Source organism: Strix aluco, chromosome 4 (assembly GCF_031877795.1).
Source record: "Strix aluco isolate bStrAlu1 chromosome 4, bStrAlu1.hap1, whole genome shotgun sequence".
Classification (NCBI taxonomy): Eukaryota; Metazoa; Chordata; class Aves; order Strigiformes; family Strigidae; genus Strix; species Strix aluco.
The window spans coordinates 96,833,161-96,846,234 of NC_133934.1; the positions used below are offsets into that span (position 1 = coordinate 96,833,161).

At 34.7% G+C, this 13,074-nt stretch overlaps 1 protein-coding gene across 2 annotated transcripts in view; it reads left to right on the plus strand.

Moving 5' to 3' along the window:
- Positions 1–13,074, plus strand: part of FMN1 (formin 1) — a 209,218-nt gene that overhangs the window by 159,257 nt on the left and 36,887 nt on the right. For both annotated transcript variants that reach the window (XM_074824482.1, XM_074824483.1), the window contains one exon: positions 644–736. In XM_074824482.1, the coding sequence (XP_074680583.1) occupies positions 644–736 (93 nt within the window). The remainder of the gene's footprint in view (positions 1–643; positions 737–13,074) is intronic.

The following is a 13,074-nucleotide window of genomic DNA, read 5'->3' on the forward strand; positions in this document are numbered from 1 at the left end:
GGATCTACAAAATTTACTAGAAGTTCTAGGAATGTTAAAATCCATTGGCAAATAACCTGGAATTTTTAGAAATTGGCATGGCATCAGGTCTTAAAATAACAGATAGATTAAATAGTAAACAAATTGCAGTTAGATGTAAGTTAACTTTCTTACAGACTTCTATTATTTCACATCATGGCCTGGAATTTGAATATTTAAGTAAAGCTGAATTCCTGCATCTGTGTTAGGAAAAATGGTTGAGTATAGGATGCCTCGCATTGATTGATTAAAATTAGTCCAGATACAAGGCATCCTCCACTCACCACAGAAACAAAGTTTAGAGCTTTAAATACCATCTAGAATTTGTGTGTAAGGCAAGCTCTGTTGGTGGCAAGTCTCAGCACACAGCTGGATTTTTAAGACAAAGTCATTACTAAAGACAAATCCCACTCTTTAAACACGTATAGAATTTTCTATTTGGTATGCTAGACTAGTATTGGTATTTTTTATTTTAATGTAATTGCTGGATTCCTTAGTGCTTATTTATTTCCATTTCCTCTAAAGTAAGTCTAGGTGACTAATTTAGATGTAGACTTCTACAGTGTTGACATCTACTTCTGGTAAACAAATTATGCCACAAATGTCTCTCAACTTCTTTTCGTAGCCTCTGAAAAGCAGATGAAGTTAGTTTGCAAAGAATCTTCTGAAGAGCATCTCCAGCCCTTCAAGGAGAAATTAGAGGAATTCTTCCAGAAAGGTAACCACATTTGAAGAAAAAATAATTATTGACAAATAGTGTAGTGGTTTACAAAGTTATATATACTGTAAGCTGTATTAAATATCTGTTGCCTCTGAAAATTCCTACTATCTGTTATGGAATATGTTCTTGTCAAAACATCACTTGTCAAAGGTAATTGTTCTCTTGATCTCACCCATTTCCTATTGATTATTTTCAGCTTTACTTTTTATCATTATTTGTAGGCAAAGTGAAAAACATATTCATCATAGACTAAATTTATCAGAGGGAATGTAAAGCTTCAAGTTTATAAAAGATGAGAATGAAAAATACCTTTCTAGAGAAGGTCCACATATATACATGAAGCAATGGCAACTTTTATCAGTAGTGTGGGTTTATGAACTGACTAATTAAAATTTAAAGATTTTGTGTGAGACGGAAATAGGTGTAAGGAAGTGATTTTACCAGGGTAATGTCTGGAGACAACAGGGGTGACATCCAAAGTACAATTTGATCATCAGTTCAAGACAGTGTAAATACAGGTTGCTGTTGTTGAAAAGAACAGTCTGCTCTCTCCCGTTCCCCAGACTGTGTGTTCCTAGTCACCCGCTTCTGCCAGCACCATTGTCGCTGGAGCTGTGCAAAATAGATAAGGGAATAGATTATTTTTTTTCCCCCCAGGTTGTAGGAGTACAGACTATTTGGGTAAACAGAGTAAGTGCTGCATTTCTGACCACTATATTAAGAATTGTTAAGAATTAAGTATTACCAAAGCTCTAGTATTTACCACAGAACTCGTGAACAGTTTAACAATTTACTATTTGAGAAGTCAGGTGAACTATCTGAAACTACCAATCCAGGCAGAATGTTTACTTACTATTAGTAATCATTCAGATTGTTGTAATAATTCATGAATTATCTTAATACTTTCTATAAAGATTGTCCTAATGTCTTTTTAATAACTTCATTTCATGAGGCTATCTTATTAAATACTTTGATAAGTGAAAACAGAATGTTTTAAAAGTAGCAATCCCTGTTAAATTGTACTGTTAAATAAACTAATATTCCTCACCCTTCTGTCAGGCTGTGGAGCTCAGTGGATATATTTATTTGATATATTTTTTTCTTTTAGTTGCAAGTGTATTTGAACAGTATTAAAGCTGCAAATTTCTTTCCACAGAACTTGTGAAACAAAAAACTTATAATGGAAATCTTTATGTCACTGCAGGACAGTTGTATTGTCTTTTCAACTTAATTGGAAATTTTCACTTACAGCTTAATAATAACATCAAGATTGAGATAGTATTGTATATATTTCCACAGAACCATTATGATCTCCAGCATGCTTCTTGTTCGCCAAAGTATCGTAGCAGATCAGTGTCATTGTATCTTGTAAAGATTAATTGATTCATCATATTGTATGAATTACCCTGTTAGGGCAGCTCAGAAATGAACAGGCTGTATTCTTACCTCACTACTGGCCAGAAATGCGTCAGAGCAGAGCAGTCAAAATGATAGACTCAGGTATAGATCTGGACCGTAATTCAGTTTTGTCCAGGTCTTGCCAAGACCCTAACCCAATGGCGGCTTCCACGATCATGTCACAGATTCTGTATCTCTTATTACACCCTGGATCTCTTGAGGACTGTTGTGATTAGTCCAGTAGGTAGCTAAGCACCACACAGCCGCTTGCTCACTCTCCCTCGGCGGGGTGGGAAAGAGGGTCAAAAGGGTAAAAGAGAGAAAACTCATGGGTTGAGATAAAGACAATTTAATAGGGAAAGCAAAAGTTGTGTGCACAAGCAAAGGAAATTAAAGAATTCATTCACTACTTCCCATTGGCAGGCAGGTGTTCAGCCATCTACAGCAAAGCAGGACTCCATCATGTATAACCATGACTTGGGAAGACAAACACCATCACTCTGAACTTCACCCCCCTTTCTCCTTCTTTCCCTGCATTTATTGCTGAGCACAATATAGTATGGGTTATCCCTTTGGTTGATTGGGGCAGCTGTCCCAGCTGTGTGACCCCTCACAACTTCTTGTGCAACCCCAGCCTACTTTCTGGGGGTTAGAGTTAGAAATAGAGAATGCCTTGACGGTGTGCAAGCGCTGCTCAGCAATAGCTAAAACATGGGTGCGTTACCAACATTGTTTTGGTCACGAATCCAATACACAGCACCAGACAAGCTGCTATAAAGAAAGTTAACTCCACCCCAGCTAAAGCCGGCAGAAGAAATAGCAAATGCATATCACCACAGTCCCAAAAAATAAAGGCAACACAGTGCCTGGTTCCTCCTGCAAAGCTGAGCTACCCTACTTTCTGATGAGTGGAATATGATGAAAGTAGGCAGTTGATTTTGGAAGATTAGTTCTGCTTTAGAGAAAATTGCAATTTAATTGTGCATTATCATTTCAAATAGAAAAACATATTCTTCCAAATATTTGCCCTGTTTATGCCTATTGATGTGGAAATTCAGATATATTTATCTTTGTCAGTGTAACAGAAAATTTTATCCTTATGTTTGTGAATGATATATATATTTTTAAAAAATTATACTATACAATTGTGCATGGTGTCCTGGGGCAATGAGTTATTTATATAAATTGTTAAATTTATTGGACACTTTTTAGTGTTTCAGGATTTTTGTATTCCAGAAAGAGCAAAACCACATGGATTACTTACTTGTCCACTTTTTTCTTATGTTGTCTTGTTCTCCTTTTGCTTTATAATAGTATCTTTTATGATATCTAATCATACGCATTTAATTTTGTCTAACTTGTCAACTTTTGACATTTCTATTTCATCTACCTTTTTCTGAGGTGAGTTGTCATAAGGTTGTCAGATCCTATAATTATTGACCCTATTTCTCCTTCAGTCACCAGATTGATTTGAATCTTTATAATTGGTGGGTGGTACTTTCTGTGGCATTGAAATGGAAGTCCTATAAAATTCTACGCCAAAGAAAGATAAAAATAACACAGAAACCCATATTGATTTATGGTACTAGAATAGGCATTGGACAAATGTCGAGCTCAGAGGTTCAGTTTAGATAAGTGTCTGCAAACTCAGCTGCTTCTCTGAAATTAGGAGTTAACTGATAATACTGAGCATCCGTTAAGCATCTGCTTTCAGTTTTGTTTGTTTAAAAAAGAGTTGTGGCTGGTTTAAGCAAATGTAAGAAAAAATTGTCTGTTATCTTTCTGCCAACTCACAGCAAGTATCCAAAGCTCAGATGCTTTCTGAAATTTCTGGCTTGAAAATAGGACTGGAACTCATAGATAGTCAGGTTTTTTTCACACGCAAAATTTCCCATCATTTCTAGTCAATGCTAAGTTGGAAATATTGTAAGAAAAATAACATATTGATTTGCTTAAACTGAACTGTTTACATTTCCTAATTACAATTAATACCAATTAAATCTAATACTTGCTCTGTTGTAACAAAAAGCACCAAGAGTGTTATGGAGACTGACATTCTAAAATGCTAGAGGGGATAAACTGTACTTCGGCTGATGTCAGTGCTGTTTTGTATAACTGGATTTAATGTAGCCTAGTGCCTTCAACAGGGAATTAGGTGCCAGAACCTTTAGGTTCTATTCCCAGTTTAGCCACTTGACATGTGATGCTTGAATAGTTGGTTAATCTCTTTTTCAGAGAGCACTTCACTTTTCTGGTACACAGAATGTTAATGATTCTTTCCATTTTTTGTAGTGAAAGATAATCTGTCAAGTACTTTGTGATTCTCACATGAAAGACATCATGTGTAAACTGTGTTAATACTTCATTAGCTGTATTTGCCCATGCATTCTGAAAAGGTCTTAGATTATTCTCAAATTGGAAATACTCTTTAATAGATTCAATTATAATACATGCAACAAATTATATTAGTTTTACTATAATATGGAGAGCTAAGAATTACTGTAAATTAATATAGACACTATTTCCAGTGGAATTACTGTATGGGGATTTTTCAGAAATATGTTCATAATATTTTTCATTTAAATTGCCATTATATGCAAAAAGAACTTTTAAATCATTAAATTAATTGTTGGTTTGGAATGCTCCTTAATTTATGACATTCTTGCTCAGAATTGCTTAGAAGAAAACTCCTCTTTTGATACGAAGCTATCTCACCAAAAAAAAATCAGAAGAGTTAGATGAATATGAGAAAGGTGCAAGATACACTATTTTGAAAAGGAAAAAAAGAGTTTGGTTACTGCAGCTATGAAGCTCACTAGAAGGAATGCTGGCCAGTAGCCATTGGTGATAGTCTTTCATGACATTTTTTATTCTCCTTGTGCATTCTCTCAAGAATAATCCAGACCATAAAGTAGATGACGTACAGGAGTAGGCGATTAGCCTTAATATAATTTATTTCTTATTTTGCTGCTTCACTTCATATTGTTTGCCCATTTTAACAAATGTGGGAATGCATAACACAGATTCATGCAGGATCTTGCAAAATCTGGTCCCAAATTCCCCTTCATTGGTTCCAGGTCAGAAAGTACGTAAAAACTTTAATCTGGGCTCAATTTCCTCCCTCATATACTGGAATGTGCAAATCAAAAAGTCCTTATGCTTCATAGCAGTTAGCATAGGAAGGGCATAGCTGCCTCTCTTCATTTCTCTAAGAATAAAGCATCTTGATGATGAAGACTTTGCTATTAAAGGAATTAATTTAGTTTACAGCAGAGTCTGGGAAGCAAGTAGTCTGATGTCAAGATAGAATAGTTTTTGAAAATCATTAATAGTGGAAAGCAAATCTATTTGGGAAAGGCACATGATACAACTGAAGTGACCAAGGTAACAAGCAAGATAGAGAGGGAGGGATTTGTCAAAGTAGGTCTGTTGAGATTAATGCCATAGTAAAAGAAATTGTCCTAAAATAAAATTTAGAATCTAGCCTAGCACTTAGGAAACATTGGTTCATTGCTTTGCTACAACTGCTGTATGTCTTATACTGCATAAAAGATCAACACTGTGCAGTCATGGGACTGTGGAATAGAAAAATAGCCATAGACCAAGCTACTCACCCCTGCATTATGTTAGGAGGTGGTGCATTTTTCAGACAAGGTAGCAACCACATGGAAAATATCAGTAAATCTGATTTTTACCGCTGAATGATTTCTTCTTAATAACTTTAACTAGGCTGCAGTAGCTACCTGGGCATGCATCCATCTATTGTGCTTTTTAATGTATTTCTGGTGTAGAACAGGAGCTTGGATCCACATTTCCTCATTTGCCTGTTGGAATGCACTACAGAGGATTGTTGAGATAGTTTAGTGGGAAAGAAAATAAGAAATAAATTCTATTAAGGCTAGCCCCCTTCACTTGTACGTTGACTACATTTCTGTTTTATATTATTCTTGGGGGGATTATACCAAAAAATCAAGAAATGTAATGAAAAAACAGCATCCAAGTGTACTGCCAGAAGCTCTGATCAAAACTGCTACACTCTCTGGCATGAGAATAGGGAGGATAAACAGGGGAACTTGTGTGACTCCATAACATACCTGGCTGCTTCAAAAGGCAGAGAGCTAGCTCCTGGCCTTTTCAAATGTGTGAAGCAATTTCACATGAATTGTTTGATCTAGGTTACTCCAGCTACATAAAGAATGGTTACTTCCTTTCTCATGCGTGTCTACATACCTTCATGCCTCTCTATCAGTTCCACCTTCATAACTTTATTTCCAGAAAAATAATTTCTCAGTTTAAGTAACAAATTCTCATTGGATACCACGATTCTGTCTTTTCTTACAAATTTTTTTCAGCAGTAAGAAGATGAAATACTGATTCTTTATTTGGAATCACTGGTTTTTAGATCACAGAGTTCTAAGTGAAACCTTGTTGAAGTGTATTTGGCTTTTTTAACCAAATAATTGAAACCATAAATCATTTAGATCTTGATTTCAAGCTAGCATCCAGGAAGATATTTTTATTTGGTTTTCATTCCTAATATCCCTACTCAAATAATTTTATTATCATATTACTTCACAGAATCATCTAGGTTGGAATAGACCTTGAAGGTCATCTAGTCCAACCATTAACCTAACACTGACTGTTCTCAACTATACCATATCCCTAAGCGCTATGTTGACCCTACTCTTAAACACCTCCAGGGATGGGGACTCCACCACCTCCCTGGGCAGCCCATTCCAACACCTAACAACCCATCCTGTAAAGAAATGCTTCCTAATATCTAATCTAAAGCTTCCCTGGCACAACTTGAGGCCATTCCCTCTTGTCCTATCACTTATTACTTGGTTAAAGAGACTCATCCCCAGCTCTCTGCAACCTCCTTTCAGGTAGTTGTAGAAGGCAATGAGGTCTCCCATCAGCCTCCTCTTCTCTAGACTAAACAACCCCAGAATGGTACTTCTTACCATCTTAAATTTATTTTCACCCAACATTACTTGTTTCCATTTTCTTCCTCAAGAATACATAAAATACCATCTTATAATAGCTTTCACATAAGAGATTTGCACCACTAACTTTTCTTTAACTCTACTGAAGTATATTTCAGCTGGCATTGTTCCTGAGTATATAAATATTCCATCTTAAATGTTGTTCTTGTGCTATAGGTGCTCATATATGGTGATTTATTCTCTTCATCTAGTAGCACCTGTTGTATTAACCCAGGGAAAGCAACCTTCCTTTCTTAGTTTATAACCCTGTACATATTTTGAGTGTAGGAGGATGGTAGTATAATTTCTATTATAATTTTTATATTACAGTAAAAAACAGTCTTTCCACTCAAAACTGTATGCTTTCCAATCAAAGCAGTATGTGAAGTATAAAGCAGGATGCTAACATCATTTAGTAGTAGTGAATCAGAAGTCAGGAATACTCCAAGACACTATTATCAGTACCATTTTCCCAATACAATAATATTTCTTATTTCTCTCTTACTGTCAACAGGACATACCTTTATAAATTTTAATAGGGTCAAAGATTAGGAAGAAATTTATATTGGCACTTATTTAATAATCTGACAGCATTATATTGTTGTTTTTAAAACAGATATAGAGATTATGTTTTAAATCCTTATTCAGAGCAGTTTGGTAGAGCTTGCCTGTAGTGACATCCCAAAATATCAGAATCTTCTGAGAAATATTTAAAATTCTTGTTTCTCTGCAATAAAAGTATAGCTTTTCTCCACAAGAAGAATATTAACAGAAAGAAACCTGTATGTTAAGTCACATACTTGTCTTCCCACTAGTGTTGTACTCTACATTAATCTACATATTGGATTATGGTACTTGTGTTCCATTTTATTTGTAAAGTTCTTGAACGTTTTAATGCTGAATAAGAGAAACAATAAAATCTAGAATAATTTTTAAGAGCACTGAATTTCAGTAACAGCTGCCTTTTAAAATATGGTGTGTAAACAACAGCAGAAGAGCAATAGCATGTACAAGGATCTTACAGTTGTCCTGATTTTGTTACCTGCAATTTTGAAGCTGCTTTTGTTAACCAGATAACATATCTCTGTAAAGATAACCGGTTCTACAAGACATCAGACTCTTGCAGATTCTGTGACTATCCAGTCTGCGTATCAAATACTGATTCTTCCTTTTGTGAATAAACTGTGCAAATATGAAGACAACTTCAAAGCTTTATTTTCTGTTCTACTTATCATAACTCCTTTTTTCCCTTCATTTGTTTTCACTGAGATGTTTTATTATCTCTGCCACACATATGCAGTTCTCACATTAAACAGTGTGGGAGGATATTTATGTCCAGTGTCAAACATGAAAAATATGTCATACTTCCTTGCAGTGATAATGTTTGCTTAAAACTTTTTATCCTTCCCAGCAATGACATTACAGACCAGGCAAAGTTTGTGTTTAGATCTGGAACGCTGTTTTATATGCCAGCAGCAGAATTACTTTAATCTTTCAAACTGTTTGTGACAGTCATAACTGTTTTCATCACTCAAAGATCGTTGTATTTAAACAGATGAAAGAGTGATTTACATAAATTGGCATGAGTCTGCAAAGCACAGAACCTTATTGCTGTGGTACTTGAGATTGTATAGTTAGACAATAGCCTCAGTCCATAAGACACCAAATAAGTTGTCCTGGAATGTGATTGCATCCATATGCCTCTAACTAGTGCAATATTGACAGTGAGCTGATTCAAAGAACAAGAATTTGCTCTGAAATGAATGTTTCCTCTTACACTACCAGAAGAATTACCAGCTTCAAGTCCTAAAAATTGATGTTAATTAAAACTATGACTTTTCAGGAAACTTTCAATTGATTATTTTTGAAACAGATATACATCAAATTGCTATAATCAGTTCCACTATATCATGACTTACTATAAAAATTGGAGGGAACACTCTGTTAGAATGTGTAATATGAATGTAATTTAGAAGGACTTTAATTAAAAATGCAATGTCATCCTCTCTTAGAAGACAAGGAAAGAATCTCTTAGAGACAACACTTCCTTCCAGCTTCTTTTCAGTTTGGTTGTGTTATACTGAGTTACCATGGGTGCTGCGAAGTCACTGGCATTTCATGACAGAGAAGGATTTCCTATTGATAGCAGCTGAGTGACATAATGAATGTTAGCGTTGATACCCTTGATTTAATACAAAAAATTATGTATATGAGAGTTATAAAATCTTTGCCTAGAAATACTGATACCTTTAGTATAACCACTATCAGCTGTCTGGAATGTCTCTTTAAGTTCTCATCAAAACCTTTATTTTCTGTTTAATTACACTGGATTTCTGCCAGCGCCTCTATGATAGGCTTATAGGTAAACAGAACCATAGGTTATATATGTTGGTTTTTCACAGGGATTCTGTTGAGCTATTCTTTTAGTCCAGCTGCTTTCTTCTTCTTTACTGTATTCTTATGAACTTCCTGCATTATTTCCTATTTATCTACTTATCTTCTAGTGTCATTATTCTCTGTACTGCAGCCAACTCCACTGGCATGCAGTTTATCTGGATTTGCTCTGTTATTGACATCCTTGTCTTGCCCTATTTAAGCTGATATTCAAAGAATTTAAATCCCTGTCAAAGCTTTCACTGGTAGGAAATCAGGATGCCCAGATCCAATACTTTAGATTATATATCCTGTGAGCAAGTGCTTACATATATGGAAGATACTACTGCAAGGAAAGAGTAGAGTCAAGAACTGGAGAGGATTGGATAGAAGAGATTAATGCACTTAATAAATAATGAAAGGCCCAAGCACACTTGCTCTCAAAAGATTTTAATACCTACCATCACATTGGTCACTCTCAACTTATGTTTGTCCCCTGTACTCTGTAATTTCACACAATAGTTTTTGGATTAACCTTGGAAATACCCTTCACTGCCACAATAATACAAAGTGATTATGACAATAACATGCTTAATCTGATATGCATTTATGTGAATTTCTTTGTAGACTTTTGTAACTTTGGAATGTTGATCATTTTTCTCAGTTATGTTTTGTACCCATAAAAACACATGAATATCCTGTTTTAATGCTTTTGAGCATGATTGATAAAAATACTAGATGCTCAAAATTTTGGCAGGAAATTGGAGGTCTCTGGATTAGGTTCTGCTATGGTATAAACTGTGTTTTCCTGGTTTAAGTGATAATAACAGGTAAAACCTGTAGGCCAGACAGGAAATAGCCATCAGAAGGAAGCTTCTTTCTCAGAAAAAAAGATAAATAAATCTGACACCAAAACTTGCCGAACAGGATGTAGCAGGACCATTTGTTTTGAGAACGAATATAATGATCACAATGTTCATAGGGCAATTCTTAGAAGTTTGAAGCTAGTTAAAACACAAAGTACCAGGTCGCTACTAAGCTCTCAGAATTGGAGAATGACAGAGTAAAAATATATGGATGATACAGTGTTGTAAGATTACAGCTGTGATAAAAGACAGACTTCTAAATGTTAAGTCTGATTTCAGGTTATCATTCAACCTCTCCTCCAACTTCTGTGATACCTTTATGCCTAGATACTTCAGAAACCAGGGCAAGATACATAAAAATGTACCTTTGTCCTGAGAAGAGCCCTTACAGTGCTGCTTTGTGAACACCTTGACAGAGGTGGAGAAATCAGTATTACTTCTCTTTAGAGATGTATGTATGGAATTGATTGGAACAGTACTTCTTTCATGGATGTAAATCAATTCAAACTTTTTTGCATCAGGATTTTTCAGCTATCTAAACTTTGTCCCATGTCAGCTATTGTCTAAAAAATATTTCTTTTCAGCTACTGCATAGCATATTTTGGGGTATAACTATTTCTACAAAACATGCGTATAAAGTCTTTCATCTTGAGAATGCCTTACAATCTGAAAATTGCCTCCACAAAGTGTTGCTCTGGAATGGAACGTGGTATTAGAGAGGGTCCTAGTGCCCTAAGGCAGGCAGGGATACCTGACTAGACACAACAGTGTATCTTCTGTGGCCAAGCAGAAAACTTTAAACGTTAAGGAATATAATGTTAAAAGGCAAAACTGCTCTATAAAATGTATTTGGTTTGATTATCTATAGAGTTATTGGTACAGATTTTTAGTAAATATTTATAATGTGTTTCCATACCTTGAGTTTTGCACAAGGGGCCTGACACAGCATTGACTTAGAGTTGAATGGAAGTTGGATGGCATATTTATGTTTAAAATTATTTAAGCTTTCCACATCAGGGCTTCTTTCCTTACATGTAATTGGGCAGTTCCTAGGACAGAGAATCCCCAAGCTTAATTAGGAGAGCTGACTCTACATTTCTGTTTGAAATAATGGTAGGGGAACTTTGACTTTCCTGCCTTTTAAATGCCAGTCATTTTTCATTTTAATGTAATTTGATATTGGTTTGGTTTTGATGTGAACGAAGTAAATTGTCTCAAGATTTAAAATTTCTTTTCAAATTTAAAAAAAACATTTCCAAACATTTTGTGACATTTTCAAAAATGTTGTACAATAAGTTGTCCTATTAAGTATTTGATGTAAAGAATAATCTGCCATTATAGATGCAGATGCATCAAATTCAAAAGTGTATCATTACTTTTACTCTGCATATGCTTTTTTAAGCCTATTCAATACTTTCTTGTTCTACTGCAGAAAAAAAGAAAGAGGAATTAAGCTCATTATGACTTGGTTATTACAGCGGAATGAATGTAGATGCAAATTATATTGGTATGGTTTTTGTTATCATTCTCAGGAACAGTTTTTGTGTTTTTTAATAGATAAGATCAAATCAAAACAGTAGTCAAATAAAACTTCAACCATGACTAAAATTACACTTAACTCTTCTACTAATAGGTCAGTTGGAATTGCTTCCATTTTTTAGGATTTCAGTTAAATTACCATTATCATATATTTCTATTCTTCTGTCTGCCTTTTACATGGATCTAGTATTATTATTGAGTAAAAGCCATTTCCAGGATATAGGAGGTATCTCATGAACAATAAGGTAATAATAAAGGTCCAGAGGTACAGTGAGCAAAAACTCTGCAGTCATGGGTTTGGCTGCTGCACTCACATTCCCTGGTCTTGTTACATAATACACGTATTCTCTTCTTTCCTTTTACATGAGGATAAACATGAACATGTAAAAATGTTTACATCCAATATGGAGAGGAAAAAATCCAGATACTCCCAGCATAGAGTTCAACAGAAAATAAGCAAGCTGTAAAAAAACCAAAATAGATTAGGTAGAGGGAATAATAATTCTTGTTATTTTCCCAGTCATAAATAAAGCTAACATGAGATTTTTTTCTTTTGTATACACTCTCATTTCTCTTATCATGGTAGTAATCAGAGTGCTTTCTAGGATTGAATTAAATGGCCTGACCAGTGTCATACATTGGTAGTATGAAATCTTTTGACAAATATTTGTGATTTTGTAGAGGAAATTACTACAGTTTTGTTTGGGAAATTATCAAGCATATATTATGATATATATTTTTTTAACAATCTGTCATAACTATTGTGTAGAATGTATGTAGCCCAACAGAGGTGATTCTTCTATTGATGTGTTCTTTAAGTAAAATAAGACACATTCTTTAAGTAAAATAAGACACACGTGCTTTTTCATAAAGACATATGTGATTTTTGATCAATACAATTTCTTTACTTTGTACTTGTTCTTTCTTGTTTAATTCTACCTCTTTAAATTTCATATTTCTCAAGCTGAATCTTAGGGTTTCATACTAAATATGCATCTTTATAAACAGGAAGATTGTTGGTTAAAAATTCAGAGTTTTATTGAAATACTTTTTCTCTTGTGTACAAGGCATACTTTTTTTTTCTTAAACAAGATCCTGCTAGGTGTTCTCCAAATTCAGTTTTGATTCAGGTATGATGGAGACTAAAACATTGAACTTCAGAGGCCAAACTATA